General features: G+C 29.0%; 1 protein-coding gene across 27 annotated transcripts in view; it reads left to right on the top strand.

The window, feature by feature from the left end:
- The window catches only part of LOC119616170 (glutamate-gated chloride channel), a 106,215-nt gene that overhangs the window by 70,959 nt on the left and 14,499 nt on the right, over window positions 1–20,757 (top strand). For 19 of the 27 annotated variants that reach the window (XM_037972478.1, XM_037972475.1, XM_037972461.1 and 16 more), the window contains 4 exons: window positions 1,495–1,565; window positions 14,593–14,662; window positions 17,310–17,546; window positions 17,630–17,764. In XM_037972478.1, the coding sequence (XP_037828406.1) occupies window positions 1,495–1,565; window positions 14,593–14,662; window positions 17,310–17,546; window positions 17,630–17,764 (513 nt within the window). The remainder of the gene's footprint in view (window positions 1–1,494; window positions 1,566–14,592; window positions 14,663–17,309; window positions 17,547–17,629; window positions 17,765–20,757) is intronic. The other 8 variants (XM_037972469.1, XM_037972467.1, XM_037972457.1 and 5 more) reach the window with 1 other exon arrangement.

Below are 20,757 nucleotides of genomic sequence, written 5' to 3'. Positions count from 1 at the left end.
CCGTGTTAAAATAATGACTTAAAATGCTAATGAAGATGTAGTGAAAAGAGGTTTTATTAGCTTTTTAACTCATTACTTTTCAATGCAAGTTTTTCCCGGGTTGGTAGTCCTACTACTCTAACTGTCATATTCCACATTCTTTGGAAACAAATATTATGAATTTTGAGTTTTATTTAGTTTTGAATTAATTTTAAATAAATTAACAAATGGAAACTTATTGGTAAATTTAGATTATTATTGGCAGTATTATATTATAATTTCAAAATTGGATATTTGTTATAATTCTAATTATTATTATTTTTGAATTGAAACGAGAATGTACCTGTAATATATAATTTATTTCTTCTTTATATATTTTTTTTAATAATTTAAAATGTCGTTTGGATCTCTATTCTTCTCTTCTACTCTCATTCTAAACTCTTAACTCTCAGTCTTTTAAATAAATCTGTGTTAATATGTCTAAATAATTAAATAAATTAAATTATTTTTATCTTTAACAAAAAAAAAAACAAACTTAATTATTATAAAAACAAAATATTTATATAAATATCAAAAAAATTAGAGTATGCAAATACATAATGTTATCAAAAAGAATCAACTGTGATTTGATGTTAAACATAATAATAATACATATTTTATTTCAAATTATATTTATTCAAATAATTTATTATTTTATACTTTTCAAATTAATTTATTATAAATTAACAATTAAAATGAAATCAAAAACTAAATAAAATTAATGTGCTTTAGACGTAATTTTAGTTACAAAAATAATTATTAACCAAATTAATCTTCTATTTCTTTTTATTTGTTTATCAATTAGTTTTTCTCTTTTATATGATTTAGAAGTTTTATACAGAAATTCTTAAATTATCCCTATAAAAACAGAACAACGTTTAAAATTCAATTAAAAAAAAATATATTGAAAATGTGTGGCATGCATTTTTCAATTTAATAAAACCAATTTAAAAACAAATGATTAATTTTTAATTATAGTTTCTTGAAAATTATGTTAAAATTTTATTTATTTATTTTTAATTTAATGAGATCCATACAGACATTTTTTTCTACATAAAATTAATTTCCGTTTCCCTTTTAAGTTGATCTTTTTTTATGGTTTCAACTTCCATTACGTTCATATGTCATCACAAAATCCTTTAATTCGTTATAATATGGACCTAGACATTTTATAGAAATTTAATATTTAAAATATATTTAAGTCTTAACAAAACACCTTTAGTTATAAGTAAGTATTTTTAATTATAAGAATATTAGGTTTTTAAACTTTAAATATAATTTTTTCTTAATTTTAAATTAAACAAAAACTTATTTATTTATTAAATAATTATTTTATTAACAAAAACTAATATTGTAATTCTTCTCTAAAATCGAATATGTTACTTGGAATGGATCTTTAACACAGTTTCTCTACTAAATTATTAACAATATTGTATAAAAACAAAATTTTATTTCTAAATCCCCCGATTTTTATAGAAAATTTACCCACGTATGTCTATGTCAACATGTTCCTACGGTCTATTTCAAAAATCGACGATTACAAAATGGTGAGTGAGTTTCGCAAACTTAACAAAAACTCTTTTTTCGTACATAATAAACTATTAACCGGTAAACTAACTGAAAAAACAACTTTTTAAAAAGGCGTTCACTGCGTTTCAAAAATCCAAAGCTTTTTTTCGCATTCCGTGAAACTCTGCCTGTATCACAAAATACAATCCAGCTTTTTTTAACAAAACAAATGTTTTTTTTTATAAAATTCATGTATAATTTACTAACAAATTTAACAAAACGTTGCGACTTCTGAAAAAAAGAGTCTATTTCAGAAAAAAAAGCAAACCAACGAAATGTCACTTTACTAAAACATAATGTCAAAATCAGTGTAAATTACGCTAAAGCGTGCTTTTATTCTTTCTTTTCTATTAACTTTTATTGTTTAAAGTGTAAATTTATATTGGAACTAATGGTAATCATGGTGAGTGTACTAAGTCCATCGATACGTAATTATGGTAAAGTAAAAATAGATTTATTTGGTTCAATCCAGCTGTAATAAAATACGATGCTTATGTCATTAACTGTGATTACTATAAATATTGCCCTGCATCGTATAATAGTAGCACTTATCTAGTGGAAAGCGGTAAAGCTAAAACATATTAGTTAGGCCTTTTTATAAAAGATATAAAGATAGGTTAACTCCCCAGACAAGTCTGAAGACAATTATACTGAAGACAATTATACAGCGGGCAGATTATTTATTATATAAAAAACATTTAAAAGAATCTTTCGAAAGAGATCGGTTGACGGATTTTTTTAATCTAAGCTAACGGGCTCGGGAATTTTTTTCAATTCGATTGGTCTACAGATTGTCCAATGCTGAAATTTACGAAATCGACATAGCCGCTTGGTTAGTTAATCTGAACCTACGAGGACCATTTGCCAGCAATAAAGACTTACAACTCCAACTCAATAAAGACGAAATGCCTCGAAATTGTCACAAACAGACGGAACTTTGTATAGTAATGATGGGTTCTTGGGTATGTTATTGGAAATTGTATCGAAAATTGCGTCTTTGATCGACTATTTGAATAAAGAACTTAACACAGGTAGACTACTGATGCAGAATATGAAAAATCTTTTGGTTCAACCTTGAAATTCTTCACACTTGGAATGGAAATTCGTCAAGACATCTTTTAGTTACTTTATAATAGGCTGACTCATTATCTAGATTCTGTTGAAATTGTTCTCTAGGGAACCACAATGTTTACACGATCTCTCAAATTAGAAATCACAACAGTATATATATATAATAGACTTAAGTAAGTTAGTTAGAAAAGAGGATGTATCCGAAAAAATACACGTAGGCTTCCATCGAGCTTGTTGGGAATCGAACCCACGACCTGCGTTCTGACAGACTAGACTACTCACAAACCTGATGAATTATAGCCTTAAGTTATAAAAGCGTTATAGTCACCCTTTTTATACAATACACCACTTTAGTGGGGAGCGTATATTGGGTTTGTACTAATGTTTGTAACGCACAATTATACCAATCGGCTTAGAATCATTTCCTGAGTCGATTTAGCTATGCCCGTCCATGTAAACCTTGTAGTCAAACTACAGGTCGCATTTTTGAATATAATTCTATGAAATTTTGCACATAATCTTCTATTGTACTAGAGACGAATCCTGTTGAAAATCGGTAATATCGGTCCAATATTTGACCTTGCCCCCATACAACTGAACCCTCCGAATACGACTTTAAAGTTCATAATTATGTTCAATATACCCTCTTGACAAAAAGCTGCTAAACAAAGTTTTCTATACTAGCCTTCATGACCCTGATGAATTTTTTGATGATAGGGCCTTATTTGACCCTAGCCCCTATACAAAGCCCCCTTCGAAATATGGCTTAAATGTACACAATTCTATTCAACAAAAAATGGCTAAAGTATATCTGCGACATGGTACAATTCAACTTAAATGCTTTATTATGAACACTAAATCACATTTTATTTTTATAACCGGTGTAGGGTATTATATGGTCGGCTTCGACTGACTATAACTTCTTACTTGTTATAAATTAGTTACGACGTCTGAAAATCCTATATATTGACTTCAAAATAATGGTTTAAACATTGTTATATCATATATGTATATTTACATATACATACATATATAACGTCAGACATCTATAAATTTACTAAAAATGTATTTTTGCGATGGGAAAAGTCTAAGGTCAGATTCAGATTCAACGCAAATACTCACCTCTTGATGATGCAAGACTATTCCAGCAGTTCGGCCGGACAATCGCGAAATACCTATTTAACCTACCAGGTTGCCCCTAGCCAACGACTACCCGGATGGCATGTGCTTGTCCTACGAGGAAGTCAATCGTCACGCCTTAGATAACGTAGAGGCAGTCAGAAAGCTAGTCCAAAGAAGTTGATGAGTGGCAATGAATATTTGGCTTAAGTTTGATTTGTAAGTGCCCACTTTATACATTACTTGGGAACTGTAAAGAGTCTTCACTTTTGAAACAGTGAAGAAGTAGTTATCTAAACTCCTTTGGACAATTTTTGCTAGGACAAGTTACACTAATTTGAAAAAATCCTGTATGACCAAAATGTCCCCCTCTAATTCCGGCAGTTCTTGATCGATAGAGCTAAAACTGTGTGTCTGGCATACTATCAAATAGTACTAACCTTGGTGCAAATTTCATCCAAATCGATTTTTTGAGTTAGGCCACTTAACACGAAATTGCCCATTTGTATTTCGGTGGGGACCACCCTAATGTAGATTTGTTTATGTACATAAAAATGTGAAAGAAATCGTGTAGGCGGATTTAAAATGCAAAATTATATTAGTCAAGGTCTCGGACATTGAAATTTTAAACAGTGACAAGCACATACTTATATGACAATACATACAGCAGTTTGACAGATATTTATTGTTTTCCAAAATATCTAAACAATTTGTCACCTGGTTGTCAACGAAAATCTTTTAGGCATGATGCTGCTATATATATGATGTAGGGTGAAAAATCTATTTGTCGTCGTTTATATTTTTTCTTTAATCCAACCAAAAATTGTGTTTTTTATGTTTCTCTCTCTCTCTCTGTCTATCTCCTCCTCTATCTGTCGTCTATGTCTGTATCTATATTTCTATAAACGTTTTATTATTAAAAAAAAATAAATAAATATAAATATTGTTAAATTCATTGTGGATTATTTTTAAATATTTATTTAATTTTTTATATATTTATAAATATATATACTTACATATAAACTATAAATATGTTCTTTTATCTAAATAAAATTATTTATAAATATAAATACTTATAAATAAAAACGAAAATATATTATTTATTATAATTAAACATGGAATTGTTCTTATAAAATATGTATGTATGTTTATGTATTTATTAGTATGTATGTGATAATATAATAATACGATGATGATGATGATGAAGAAATTTATATTTGTATAAAAAACAAATTAAACAAAAACTAAATAAATATATGAAATACACAATGATACAACTTAATGCCATAATCGTATTCTTACTAACATACATACAAATTATTTAATGCAAAACTTAATTAACAATCAATTCAATATGTATTTAATAATATATTATTTATTGTAAAATGACAACAACAAAATAATTAACAAAATTTAACCTATAAATATATAGATGTGCGTGTTTAAGTTTGAAATTTATATATAAACGTCTAGTTTTGAACTACTACCACTTTTGAGTTTGTCCAAAATTTTTTTTCTTTTCTCTCTAATAATAATGATGATTCTGAAACAATTTTGAAACTAATTTTAAAAACGCAAACATTATAAAGAAAATAATTAAAAATCAATTGTATTAAAGAACGTCTAAATAAATGTCTATATGGATTAAAATTAAATTATTTTTTTTTATTTATTTTTTTACTATTTATTTCTATTTGTTTTTAATTAATTTAACTGTACAAATTTTTGAAATATTTAGGTTTGTAAATTTTAATAATTGAATTTATTATTTAAAATTTTTTTATTTATTTTACATTTATTTCATTTGGTATTTGTTTCTGTTTACACTATAAAATTGGCAATCTTAGATTTATTTAATTTTCTTTAAATCTTTGTATTTGAAATTAAAATTGAAGTAACAAATGATGGGTGAATAGTTTTAAAATATTAATCTAAGTTATCAATATGTTAAGTTAATATAATACATATTTTAGTATTATGTTAAAGTGGCGCTTAAAAGACCTCCGTAATCAGTCGTTTTGAACCAACTAGTCGATTTTCCTTTTAAAAAATTTACAATACAAATTTACACTTAGGGAAGAAATTTTTTTAAATCAAAAAAAAAACTTAACAACACTTTTTAGGCCTTTAACTTATCCTTGGTCCAAAAAATTATAATTTTTTTTGATCACGTTAGCTTTAAAATGTTTGTCAGATGCCATCTTTTCTAAATCATTAATATTCAACATTTATTTCGGACACAATGGACTCCGAGAAAAAAGTATGTAAAAAATAAATAAAACTTAAAAAAGTCAAAATCCAGTTTCATAAAAATAGCTATGATCAGAAGGTTTATCGTCATACTGTTTCATTAAACAGTGTAAAGAAGACTTGAGCATTAAAAGAAAACCTGAATCGGGAAAGAAAAAAGGTCTAACAGATGTTATTAAGACAAAAGAAGTCGAACACTTCTATAAGAAAAGCAGCTCCTAAAGTTAAATGATCTGATTCGTTTGTGAGCAGAGCCAAAGCTAATGCTGGATTGAAGTCGTATAAAGTTCCAAAGGTTACAGATCAATTCAATAAAGAACTTAAAATAAGACGGGAATAAATTTAGGTAAAATTTTATAAAAGAAATACACTTTATGTATGATGAAACTTATGTACTGTGAGACTTTTCACAGCAACGGAGTCAAGATTTTTATGCTGATGGACTAGGTAATGTTTAAGTATAATACCGAACAAAAAAACAATCAAAATTCCCCGAGATATTTCTTCTGTGGCCAGCCATTTGCAGTTGCGGTAAAAGAAGCGAATCATTTGTGACATCAGGCTCGATTACAACAAAAATGTCTTTAAACAATCCTGAGTTTTTTCATATTTCTGGACCGATTTGACATCATGCCACTATTGAAAATAGGCTCTTTATTGGCATTCGAACAATAATGACAAATTTGTACCATGAGAATCCAGAACTTTGGAAAGATATTTTATTCTTTTAAAAAAATGAATTAAAGAACACAGGAAAGTTGTCCCAGAACATGCCCGACTTTAAGCGTCCGTGGATCACCTTGTCTAAAAATGCAAGGAAAGCAACTTTAACATCTCTGATGGGAGGATTTAAGAAAAACGTGAATAAATATATAATTTATAAGTGGATAAGTTATGAATTTGTACAGTATATGAACAAATTTAAATTTTTTATTCATTCATCAGTGTGACGATGATCATACGCCTGTTGTAGTGAAGCAGACCAGAGGCTCTGGTCAGAATCGAACCCACAACCTCCAGACTGATAAGTTAGTACACTACCAATTAGCATACAGGGGCACAGAATAAATTTCCATATTGCTGAACGGTCTAAGTTTTATCAAAGAATATTTATTATATAAAATGCGCGTCTCATACAAGACAAAATTTCAATAGCGGATCGTAACACGTAAAGAATACGTATAAATCATAACAACCCGCACTTCTGATGCAGACCTTATATGACACCTTTAAACCTTTTCTTGTGATATGATATAAAAGACCTTAACTATGCGTATAATCCAGAGGAAATCCACATAATTAAGGCTAATATCTTCCTAGCCATTTATCAGATAAATCAGGAAAATATCAACAAAATCTTGGATTTTTCTAACAAATCTTTGCGACAGTTAAGATCATGAAGAAGACTTGTAGTAAGAGTCTCCTGCAGTATGTTGTATGTTCAAATTGACATGTATCAAATTATTGAGAATTCTTGACAAAGGACTTTTCAAATTCATGACGGAAGTTATGTTATGAAATTCGATATTAATAACCCCCAGAACAACTACATTTAATAGATATATTATTTTAAATTTGGTATATTATTTATATAATATGGAGTATCGATATTTGTAACTCATAGAATTATTATGGGTTATACACCCATAATAAGCTTTATTAGATCAGAATCATTTTCTGAATATTATGTCCCTAAATGTTAACATTGTAATCAGTTTTCATATTAATTTAATGAAATTTAGCACATACATATATATGTTTGTTTTGACCCAAGGACGAATTGGTCCATTATGACGGGTTTTCATATGATCGTGCTCTAATCAAAGTGATAGTATTATTTTTAAAGATATATACTGTAATCTATGTTAATCGAAACTTTTAACATTGATAAAGCTTGATTGAACAGGGATCTGTGCCACTTTAACATGATCGAACTTTGATTTAAGTATTTTTAAATATTTATCAACATATTTATATTTACTTATATATAAATAAACCTAAACTATTATGCGAAATTTATTTTCCAATTATTTAAGTGCCACTAAATACACATTTATCAAAAACAAGCTATAAATATTTACAAGTACTCGATACTTGATCCAACGCGCACTTTTCAACTAAATATGATATATTATAAATATTATATAAATATTGAAAATTTTGGATTATTGTACAAAAAGAAATTTGGCGTGCTTACATAAATTTTATCTACAATTTTGTAAAAATCACAGCTTTAAGCGTAGTTTACACTTTATAATTTAATTGTACAGTTTGAAACTCTCTCTCTCTCTTTATTTCTTTCTACACACACTTGTGTATAAAACTATACAAAAAATAATTTAATTAATTATTTACATGTATTTAAGTATTCTTTCTTATTTCCTTTCAGAATTCTTTATTATATTAATGCATAGCAGTTAAGTCAAGTGAATATATTTAATAATAAAATGGTAATTTCTTGTAAATTATTATTAAAGCTAGAAAAATAATCTCCAGATCATTAGGTTGTTCGAAAAATGTTTAGTTTTTAAAATATTATCAAAATCTGAAATGTTCCCGGCAGCTCGGCCGCTTCGGTTACTCTAAGCAAGCTGTCTACATCAACATGTGCTTTTCGTACGAGAAAGTTAATCGTCACTCTAGCGATTATACAGTCAGAAAGCTAGTCCAAAGGAGTCAATGCACAGCAAGGAAGATGTTTGCTTAAGATTGTTATACCCTACACCACTTTAGTGGGAAGAGTATGTTGGGTTTGTGCTGATGTTTGTAACGCAAAATGATATTGGTCCTACACCCTCCTTAATGTATACCAATCAGCTTAGAATCATTTTCTGGGTCGATTTATCCATTTATCCGTTCGTCCATGTAATCCTTGTAATCAATTAAGGTCGCAGCAATACAGGTCGCAATTTTGAAGATAATTCAATGAAATTTGGTACATGATCTTCTATTGTCCCAAGGACGAAGGATGGTTAAGATCGGTCCATTATTTTACTTTGCCCCCATACAGCTGAATCACCGAATAGGGTTTGTAAACCTTGTAATCAAACTACAGGTCGTAATTTTGAAGAAATTTTAATGAAGTTTAGTAGATGTTCTTCTATTGTCCCACCTAGCCCACATACAACTGAACGTCCCAAATAGGGCTTTTGAGTTTATTATGTTAAATATATTCGTATATCAACAAAAAGCGGTATAACTAAGTTTCATACTTTTGTTGATGTCCCTGCCGAATTTTGCCATGATCGGGCCTTACTTAAATGTCCACAATTCGCTTAAAAAGACTAATATTTGCGATGAAATTCAATTTATGTAGATCCATCCACCAAAAAATATCTATTATTAACTCTCCACTATCTAAATTACTTGGGAACTATCTAGTAAAGGGACGACTGTCTCCGCTTTCGCTTAGAAAGGGGACACTATAGTGATGACTGTCTTCAGTCTCGTTTAGAAAGAGAACATGTGTGATGAAAGACTAATTAGAGCGAAGCAGATAGTTAGACTTTGTCTTTTTCGTATGCATTGACTCCTTGTCGAAATGCTAGGTTATATATGGTTATAAATATGTACTTATATGGTTATTTAACTATGGGTTTTATCATAAGATTTTAGCCTTTGTGTGATAGATGCTTGAGTCCGTTAGGTGGCACCACAGTCGATTAAGTATAGTTAAGTGAGTGTTTAAAGACATTAAGATTCTTATGTGATCTCATCAGAAAAGTGGATTAAATTATTTTTAATGTAATAGTTACGATTACGAAAACATTTTGAAATCTTTATGGATAAAGAATTCTTATTTATAGATAAAATTAAGTATGTCTTTTAATAAAAAATTTAAGTATTTTATTCACTATTAATTTTACAATAAAAAAATTCTTAAAAATTTAAGCATCACTACGCAAATCATCCATCCACAAATCAAATCAATCAGTCAAAAATAAAATATATATATTGTTTATTATTTGTTATATTTCCTTTGTTTAAATAAAATAAAAATATATAATAAATTTCTGTTAAAAAAATTCCAAAAAATATAAATAATAAAAAATCGACCAGAAAAAAATGCTTACCACACAGACAACCACAGTATACTGTAAAGATAAAAAACATGAAAAATATATTAAAAACACAGTCCAACAAACAGTTTATGCACTTGAAGAAAATATGTTGTATAAAGAACAAAAACAGATCCTTGTTCTTCCAATGTAGAATTATTTCCTTGACACTTAAAATTGTACTCGTATTGTATAAAACCAAATAATAAGCTTAAATTGTAAGTTCTTGTTTAAATTAACATTAGATAAAAAAACTTAAATAATATTCAAATTATAACAGCAGTTTAGGAGCACCTGAATCATCCAATTTTAAGTTTGATTTTTTTAAATTTAGTTTAAATTTTATAATTTTTTCATTAAGTTTAAGTTAAGATTTTATTTAAAGATTTTTTTTTTGCAAATTGTGTAAATAAATAGAAAAAAACTAAAATGAAATAAAAACATGCCACTCAAGTTGAACGAAAAAGAAAAATATAAAATGAAATTATATTTTGAATATAAAAAATGTCATGTCAAATAAATACCAACATATCAATAAAAATTTATTTTTATTAATTGACAATGTGAAGCCCATTCACAAATATTTCCCAAGAAAATAATTGTTTTTATTCTAAAAGTCGTCAACTGTAATCATTTTTGTTGTCTAGTTTTATTGAACAGAAACCGAGAAAGATAAATGACAGGTATTGTTTTTTCTACAAATAGAATTTAATTTATATTAATTTACAATATATTTTAAACTTTTTATTTTTTTAGCTTAATAATTTAGTTTTATTTACTTTGAAATATGTTTCATATTCTTTTAGGTTAGTTTTAATTGTTTTTCGGTTATATTAATTTTGTTTATATTTATGTTTTTTTTTTATAATTTAATTACAGCATGAAAACTTGCTTGTTGTATCAAATGTTTAATGCATGATAATAAATTTTTTATATTAAAAAAATAATAATAAATATATTTTATTAATTAATCTATTTTATAGGTTAAGTTATAAATCTGTTATAAAGTATATGATATAAATCCGTTACTGGAGTTGCTTTCAAACAACTTAAAATGTTTATTTTAACTAATTTTGATCGCATTGGGTTCTTGTGATATTTCTACTATGTTCGCTTGCCAAAAACTCTATAGGGTCTATTGTATTGATTGGTCTGTGGACTATTAATTTTTCGTTAAACTACACCATTTCCAATTATATTTCAGAAATGTCTAATTATATTTCTGTAATTTCCAATTATATTTCAAAAATATCTAAATACATTTCATAAATTTCTAATTGCTTTTCAGAACTTTCAATTATACTTCAGAATTTGCCATTTGTATTTCAAAAATGTTTAACAGAATTTTCATATAAATTTTCTGAAATTTAGTTGAAATTTCTGAAATTAAATTAGTAATTTCTGAAATACAATTGGAATTTAGGGTTAGGTTAGGGTTAGTTTGATAGGAGGATGTATAGTACATCAATCGGGCCTGTTGTGCGCTCCTTTTTGTAAAAAAAAATTGTTCAATGAATGTATTATTTTTCAATGTTTAGATACTCAGTTTCCTGGACGTAATTGCTAAGAATTTTCCAATCAGTGGTAGTCAGGAATGTTTTTTCCGGAATAACATCACTTCCAAGATACTTGGATCTAACTTCGACGAATGCCTGACAGTGACAAAGAAAGTTCTCCAGAGTTTCACTGTCCTCTTGCTGTCATCAGGGTCACCGCATAGGATCTTTGTGGTTCTACCCTCCTTTTCATTATTCCAAGAGGCCTTATGGGATTCTCTCACCCATATTTAGTTAAAGCTTTCTTACAAATCAATACGGTCTTAGATTTAAATGGAGTTTAAATCTAAGACTAATCTACGTTTATTGACTAGCCTATGGATAACTCTACGTTACTAGGATTTGAACTGGTCAACTGGCAACTCTATCATCTAGTCTATTTACTAGTTTATTTGGAATAGTCAGCTAGCCATCCTTAATAAACTTTGGATCAGTGAATGGACTAGTAGACTGACTTTTCTATTGACTAGTCTGTGGACTATTAATTAGTCATTGGATTAAGCAATTAACTATTCCATAGACCAATCTTTTAATAAGTCTATGGTCTAGTCTAATGTATTGATTGATCTATATTTATTTACTTAGACCAGTCGACTGACAATTCTATTGATTAGTCAGTAGACTAGTCTATTTGGACTAGTCGACTGACTATTATTTACTAGACTTTTTACAAGTCAGACTAACAATTGGCCATTGGACTATCCACCATTCGATTGACTAGTTTACTGACATTTCCACTGACAAGTCTAAGTTACTCGACAGTGGACTAATCGACTGACAACTCTATTGTCTAGACTATTGATTAGTTTTTGGACTATTGCTTAGTATGTGGGATATTCTATGGATTGACATATTATAAGTTCTGTAGACTAAGTAACTAATGAGCTATTCTATGGACTTGATTATGGAGAATTTTTTTACCAGTTAATTAACAATTTATCTAAAGGTTTTTGTAATATATTGGGTATACATAATGAAAATGTAGAACGACCATTCACTCCTACAGAAAATGAGTTTATTATGGTTTAAATTCACCCAAAATTATTTGGTCTACTAATTCATTTACTTTCTTAAATTCAGTAGAGTGTGGTCCTTGATGGACCCGAGGTATCTGGATATGTCTGGTAAATAAGTAAAACTCTGTAATCAGGAGGAAATGGTATAAATATCTTTTTATAGTTTTCTCAAAAAGAGATTTTTCGTTTCTACTTTTTATGGGGGTTAATGCGATCACTATTACAAGTCCACATATTTATGTGGATAGGCAAGTTACTCGTACAATATTTCAAGTTAGTTAATAACAGTTATAGTTTCCTAGAGATACGAATTGTATTTGTATGGGAGGTACTTGGTTTGTATACGTGGTAGTTCACTACGCGCGAACTGTCAAGTAGAATCGATGAGACTCCGTTTTGACCTAGGTGGGTGGTAGGGAGGTGCTATTTCCAATGTTATTACCTAATATAATGAGATTTGCTACAATGTTACTAGCAAACAGTTTAAAGGTTCCTATTACAAATTATATTCCTCAGTGATTTGATTAATACATTTAAGGCGCTCAATTAAGGTATTAAAAATTGTGTATAAATAAAAATTTTGTTCTTCTATCTATATACATATTATTTCTTTTCAATTTTTCATATTTCCTGTTTTATTTTAAGTTATATTTTATTTTCATAGAATTTTCAATTAAAATAATTTATTTTAAGCTTTAAACTTTAAAAGTTTTATTTTTAATCCTGTTCAAGATATGTTTTTATTATTTTTTTCTATTCACTAAATAATTAGTTATTTAATGCTTTTTACTGTAAATTATGAGTTTTTACTTTTTGCATATAAATATGCTATGAATTATGGAATAGAAAAAACAGGAAAATAATGAACAAAAAAAAACTCTAGAGAAGCTTGCAAACTTATGCTTCTGCATGATAAGATTTGTACATACTTGTATGTTTTGTATATAATATACTATATACTGCTATGTACAAATGTATGTTTTAAATATGTATTTATGTATGTATAAGTTAAATATTATATGTCAGTTTATATGCTTTTTCTGTGCTCGTATATGCTCGTTTATTTATTATACATATTAATAGCCATGGAATGTTAATTTCCTTTTCCAGTGCTTGTATTTTATTTCTTTTTCATTTGACTGCTTTAAACGAAATATTTAAAATAAACTGCTTTTTATTAAAATTGAAATGAATGAAACACCAATTGCTTCTTTATGCCTTTAAAATGCTTATTTTTTATATAATTCAAACATTTATTTAATTAAAGTTGTTGCTATGCGCTTATTTTGGAATGCTTAACCAACCAATCAAATAAAAATCTATAAAACATTTTCTTTTTTAAAAAACCAAACTAAATGCGACATTATTTCAAAACCAAACTAATTTTAACCAAAAAAAAATATACATAAATCAGACCAAAAAACCCCTCCATGCTAAAAAAATATATATATATTATTAACAAATCAATAATCTCTATAGACCACCAAATTTCTTAGCCTCATTTATCAAAAACAATACTTACAAAAACCTTCCCATTTTTATATGGAATTTGAGAAAAAACAACTAAAATCGGTTACAAAATCGCAACATCAGTTTCAAAACTCAAAATTCAAATTTCCAATAACAAACTAAAATAAACAAACTCCATTTACGAAAAAAAAGAAAACGAAAAATCACTTACTTAAATTTGCTCTAAATCCCCTTTTCCAAAACTGCAAAATAAAAAAACGCTAAAATGATTCGATCTAATTTATCACCAAAAAAATCCCATTAACAACTAGAAAAATAAAACCATTCTATTAATCATAAACGAAATACATATTTAAAATTTTATTTGAAATTATCTTTAAACAATTTTACTAATCGTTTTATTTTTCTTTAAATTTAATCAATCATCATTGTTCTGTGATAAAACAAAAACCACAACAACAATAGGAATACAGTGTACAGCTGACGTTCCGTGAACAATGGACGGATGAACGTTTGAAATTTGATGACATACAAGGTAAGTAGAATAGTTTTACGGCAGATATTTTTTGGACTTTGTTAATAAAAAAAGGTTATGTGTGGACTAGGGATGTCAATCCAGAAAATCCCGGGATTTTTCGCATGCTTAATTTCGTATTTCTAGGTTTAATTTTAAAGAAAGCTCAAAAAAGTACCTGTGTAGAACGAAAAAGTACCGAAATGTCCCCTTATTATTAATTTCATGTTTCGATTTCAATATCATAGAAAACTCAAAAAGTACCAGTTGGAAAATGAAAAAGTACCAAAAAATATCTCTTGGTACCGGTGTTCCAAATAACACCCGATTAGCATATTTAGTGTTTCTAAATCTAAAAATTTCATATAAATTGGATCATTGTGTTTGAATAAAATCAAATTACCCGTTTTTCCCCTTTTAGTACTTTTTTCCTCCCCATTAACGAAATAAAAATTATATTCCAAAATGTTGCAACATCGTATTGGGAGCCCGTTATAATGTATTCATATGTATAAGTTAATAAACCAAAAACAATGTTTTATGAAAAAAGTACCAAAAATAGGTACAATTTTCACCCCTTAAACGTCCGAATATCAAAAAAAGTACTAAATTCATATTTTTATTTTCGTCAAGTTATGAAGGAGTTAAAAATATTTTTTGATACATGGGGTGCAAAAAAAAGTGCCAAAATACAATTTTTACCCGTTCATTCCCTATAGGGGCAGATTTAAAAAAAAAATACCAGTCACCTGTCCGCTTATTTTTTAAATGAACGACGATAAGCTCTAAACTGTTTTTGTATCTATTCTTGTTTAGGATATATGAGGTTACCGAATTTACCCGTTTTTACCCTTTTTACCCCCTAAACATTCGAATTTTCAAAAATCCCGTAGATCTATTTGTGGGAGACCAACCCCTGTCCAAATTTCAGCTCTTTCAGCTCCAAATTTACACATAGACGAGTAGTAGATTAAGTTTTAGCGATGCGTATGACGTCACAAATTTACACTTATTACCAGTGCACAATGGAAAAGAAATTATTGAATAATATCAAAATTAAGAAGATATTGAAATTTAAAACAATTAGGTTCGAATACGTTGTTAGTACAATGTACAACCACATCAAATCCGAAGAAAATCTCAGTTTCCTTAACATAGTTTTTATGAATTTTTCAATCGATGGGCCCACCCAAGATATGTGGATCTAATTTCAACGAAAGCCTGACAATGACAAAGAAAGTGCTTCAGAGTTTCACTCTACTCCCAAAATGGTCTATGTTTATCAGAACATGCACCGTCTGCAATCATATGTGTCCACTTAGAATAGTTGTTTATGATTCTACACACCGTTCCAATACTTCAACTGGCCTTATGGGAATCTCCCGCGAATTTTTTAATTCAACATTTGTTGGATGAAATGGTTTTATGTTCATCAGGTTAACTACCTTGAGCTCCCTTCCCTTTAAAGAAAGTTCATTCGCTTTTTCGTTGCCTATTATTCTCGAGTGGCCTGGTAACCATATTATACAAAGCTTACTTGTGGTGAGTATTCGGCCAATGCTTTCTTCAGTCTAATACGGCCTTGGATTTAAACTAACCACCTTATATCGTCCTAATTGACTTCTGACTGTCGGTAATAATAGGTGAGTTGTTGATCACCACCTTGCTCTTTGGAGTAAGTGCACTGCGGTGTTCTTATCAGTCCTAGCAGTCTTTTTAATTGACACCTTTCCAATTTTAAAAAGGATCGCTGCTCTGTGAGTGATTTCCTTCTAGTTTTTATTTAAGTGTCCTTGTCGGGGCTTGTTATAACAGACCTTCCAATTGGCACCTTCACAATTTTGAAGATGTTACCTATTACAAGTAAAGTTTCCTCAGCTTCTTCTTTAATGTGAAAGACATCCCAGTTTTCCACGACCAGTTCAGCATTTTGGCTTCCAAGAATTTCCAATATACGCTCATTAGCCACTTTACTGCCTCATTATTTTATGTAGATTGTATACTGTATAGCAGCTATTTTCCTTTTCCACAATCTGGCTTCTCCTTCCTCGTTTTTCCGGTCTTCTTTAGAGATACCCTTACCTTGGAGGTTGATTTCGCCGACGTGTTCGTCTTCGAAATATCTAGTTGTCACCCTTAATCGCAGCATTCTAACTTGAAGTTCCTTTGAGTGAGATATAGCTTGTCTTCGACTGTATATTAGAAGACGGGAAGCTCTTTTTCTTCTTAGGTTTATTCTCAGTTGTCAACTCCTCGAGAGATCTGATCCTCTTTGCCTCAGATATTGAGAGAGCCCGAGGAACCCTCACCTATGTTTAAAGGCTTTAAGCTCTCTCCGAGTACATCATTCTCTTTCACTCCAGTGTTTTTCACAATAGCATCCTGTACACTTGACGCATTGTCCACCACGAAGGCCAAGGTGTCCGCTTCCATAATAGTCTTTTGCTCACGGTAGGAAAAAACTGGCGAAACTCCCCGAGAAAATTGACATTAACATAACTATTTTTAACACGATGATTCTTACTATTGTCATAGATTATTTAGCGTGAAAATTTTCTGCTTTAACGTGTTATTTACAGACATTTTAAATTTATCCTAATATATGTATTTATTTAATCTTAACTAATATTTAAACAATACTAATTAAACTGATTAATATACCTTGCAGGTCGTCTCAAATATTTGACATTAACAGAAGCCAATCGTGTTTGGATGCCTGATCTTTTCTTCTCTAATGAGAAAGAGGGTCATTTTCACAATATCATTATGCCAAATGTTTACATACGTATTTTTCCAAACGGTTCAGTTCTGTACAGTATTCGTATATCACTGACATTGGCATGTCCCATGAATTTGAAATTGTATCCATTGGATCGTCAAATTTGTTCACTACGTATGGCCAGTTGTAAGTACTACTCTCTCACGCTCTCTTCCACATTCTCTCATATTTAATTCGTCATACTCATTTATATATAATTAATCTTTCAGATGGCTGGACTACAAATGATCTTGTCTTCCTGTGGAAAGAAGGTGATCCTGTACAAGTGGTAAAGAATTTACACCTACCTCGCTTTACACTCGAAAAATTCTTGACTGATTATTGCAACAGTAAAACCAATACGGGTACGTTTATTTTATTCTCTTTTAATACTACTTATTATATAAGTAGATGCATAAGTATGTATTCTATTTCATAATCTTCTCTTATTTAAGAGTTGATTTTCGTTAAATTCTGTTAAAATTTTATTTTAATTTTTTGTCCATAATTTTTTAATTATTAAGTTTGTTTGAAATATTTTCAATAACAATTATTCATAACTTTGTTCAATGTTAGTTTCATTTTCTTTAACTTTAATCATTTGTACTTATTACTAATTAAGTATTAACAATGTGGACTTATAATTAAGGTCACTAGTTTAATTTTCATATTTAAGTTTTAGTTCATTTTCCCTAAATTTCATTAAATGCTTTTTAAAGTTTACAAATTTTTAACTTACATTATTTAACTGCCTGTTTTTTTATTTCGAAAAATATAATTTTTCCTTAACTTTCGTTTTGTTTAAACAAATAGCAAATAATTTGTACATCACCAACTCTTAATTACTAGTAAAAATTAAAAAAAAAAAAAAAAGAAAAAGTTGTTTGTTACAATTTAAAAATAATATATAGCTCATCTACAGTAGAAACTCGATAATCGAAAATGATTGCGTTAAATTTGTTGCCATGCGAAAGAAATCTCACTTAAGTGATATAAATAATGATAAATAATTGGAATTTCAATTTGATTTTGGTCGAAATTCTACTGTAACTTAAAACACTCATTTACACTTTTTTTGATACAAACACACTCACATGCTACTAAATCAATAGCCATCGTTGCCTTTTCTTAGTCAGCTGCATTAATTATTTAAATTAAACTTTAGTTCATATTTAATTCATTTATTATTAGAATCTAGAAAATTTGCATGATGTTTTTGCTTAGAAGTAAGTATCGTACAAACGTAGATCCACTTAGAAGGTATTAAATAAAATTTTATACTAAAAGCTTTAAATATACATCATACATATGGACTTTTCGAAATAAGCTTAATTTACATATCAGCTGCTTATTTATTATGCCGCACTTCCGCTTATTTCATACATAGACCGATCATTAGCCTATTGTTCGATATTTTAAGAAATAGTTAATAATAGATTGCTACGATGTGATATCATACTTTTTCAAAAAGTGTCTATATCAGACATAACAATACTGCAATATTTTTTTTTAAATTCCAATTCCACTAAAGATGCTCAATTTTTGAAAAAAAAAATGTTTTTTCGTCGGTATTTTACATATCGGATTATTCCTGTCAGTTTTTTCAAAAAAGCTCGACAAATAAATATTATTTCGATATGATTTAACTACTATTGAAAAAGATGACCCCCGACCTTCTCAGGTTATAGTTTAAGATTGTCCGATTCGAACAAAACTTCGGGGATATATTTTATAGTATGTGGACTATAATGCTCTGAAATTCTTTATTTAAAAGGTACGTTAGTAAAGAATTAAGACATATATATTCTCTTAACGAATTTTCTTATATAAGAGAGTCTTTTAAAAAGGAGTGTTGATCTGATTTAGCATAAACATATGTATATATGTACAGTACTAAATTATAACAAAAATAGTAATTTTAGTTATATAAAGTACTAAACTAATTTTCCGGACTATAGACCAGACTGTAGACTAAACTATAGAGTAGGCTTGACTATAACATAGACTAGACTACAAACTAGACTATAGACTATACTATAGACCAGACTATAGACCAGACTATTGACTAGGCTATATACTAAAGGCTAGGCTATATACTAAGACTATAGAATAGACTATAGACTGGACTATAGACTAGACTACAGACTATACTATAGGCTAGACTATAGACTAAACTATAGACTAGACTACAGACTAGACTACAGACTAGACTATAGGCTAGACTATAGACTAGACTATAGACTAGACTATTGACTAGACTAAAGACTATAGACTAGACTATAGACTAGACTATAGACTAGACTATAGACTAGACTATAGACTAGACTAGACTAGACTATAGACTAGACTATAGACTAGACTATAGACTAGACTATAGACTAGACTATAGACTAGAGACTAGACTATAAACTAGACTGGACTATAGACTAGACTAGACTACAGACTAGACTATAGACTAGACTATAGACTAGACTATAGACTAGACTATAGACTAGAATATAGAATAGACCATAGACTAGACTATAGACTAGACTAAAGACTAGAATATAGACTAGACCATAGACTAGACTATAGACTGGAATATAGACTAGAGACTAGACTATAGACTAGACTATAGACTGGACTATAGACTAGACTACAGACTAGACTATAGGCTAGACTATAGACTAGATTATAGACTAGACTATAGACTAGACTAGAGACTAGACTATAGACTAGACTATAGACTGGACTATAGACTAGACTATAGACTAGACTACAGACTAGACTATAGGCTAGACTGTAGACTAGACTATAGACTAGACTAGACTAGACTAGACTAGATAGACTAGACTATAGACTAGACTATAGACTAGACTATAGACTAGACTATAGACTAGACTATAGACTAGACTATAGACTAGACTATAGACTAGACTATAGACTAGACTATAGACTAGACTATAGACTAGACCATAGACTAGACTATAGACTAGACCATAGACTAGACTATAGACTAGACTAGACTATAGACTAGACTAGACTATAGACTAGACTATAGACTAGACTATAGACTAGACTATAGACTAGACTATAGACTAGACTATAGACTAGACTATAGACTAGACTATAGACTAGACTATAGACTAGACTATAGACTAGACTATAGACTAGACTATAGACTAGACTATAGACTAGACTATAGACTAGACTATAGACTAGACTATAGACTAGACTATAGACTAGACTATAGACTAGACTAGACTATAGACTAGACTATAGACTAGGAATATAGACTAGACTATAGACTAGACTATAGACTAGACTATAGACTAGACTATAGACTAGACTATAGACTAGACTATAGACTAGACTATAG

This window comes from Lucilia sericata, unplaced genomic scaffold, assembly GCF_015586225.1.
Source record: "Lucilia sericata isolate MDLA Ls3-8-SP2 unplaced genomic scaffold, ASM1558622v1 Contig000061F_arrow, whole genome shotgun sequence".
NCBI lineage: Eukaryota > Metazoa > Arthropoda > Insecta > Diptera > Calliphoridae > Lucilia > Lucilia sericata.
The sequence above is the reverse complement of the archived record's forward strand: the minus strand, read 5'-3'. Positions and strand labels throughout refer to the sequence as shown.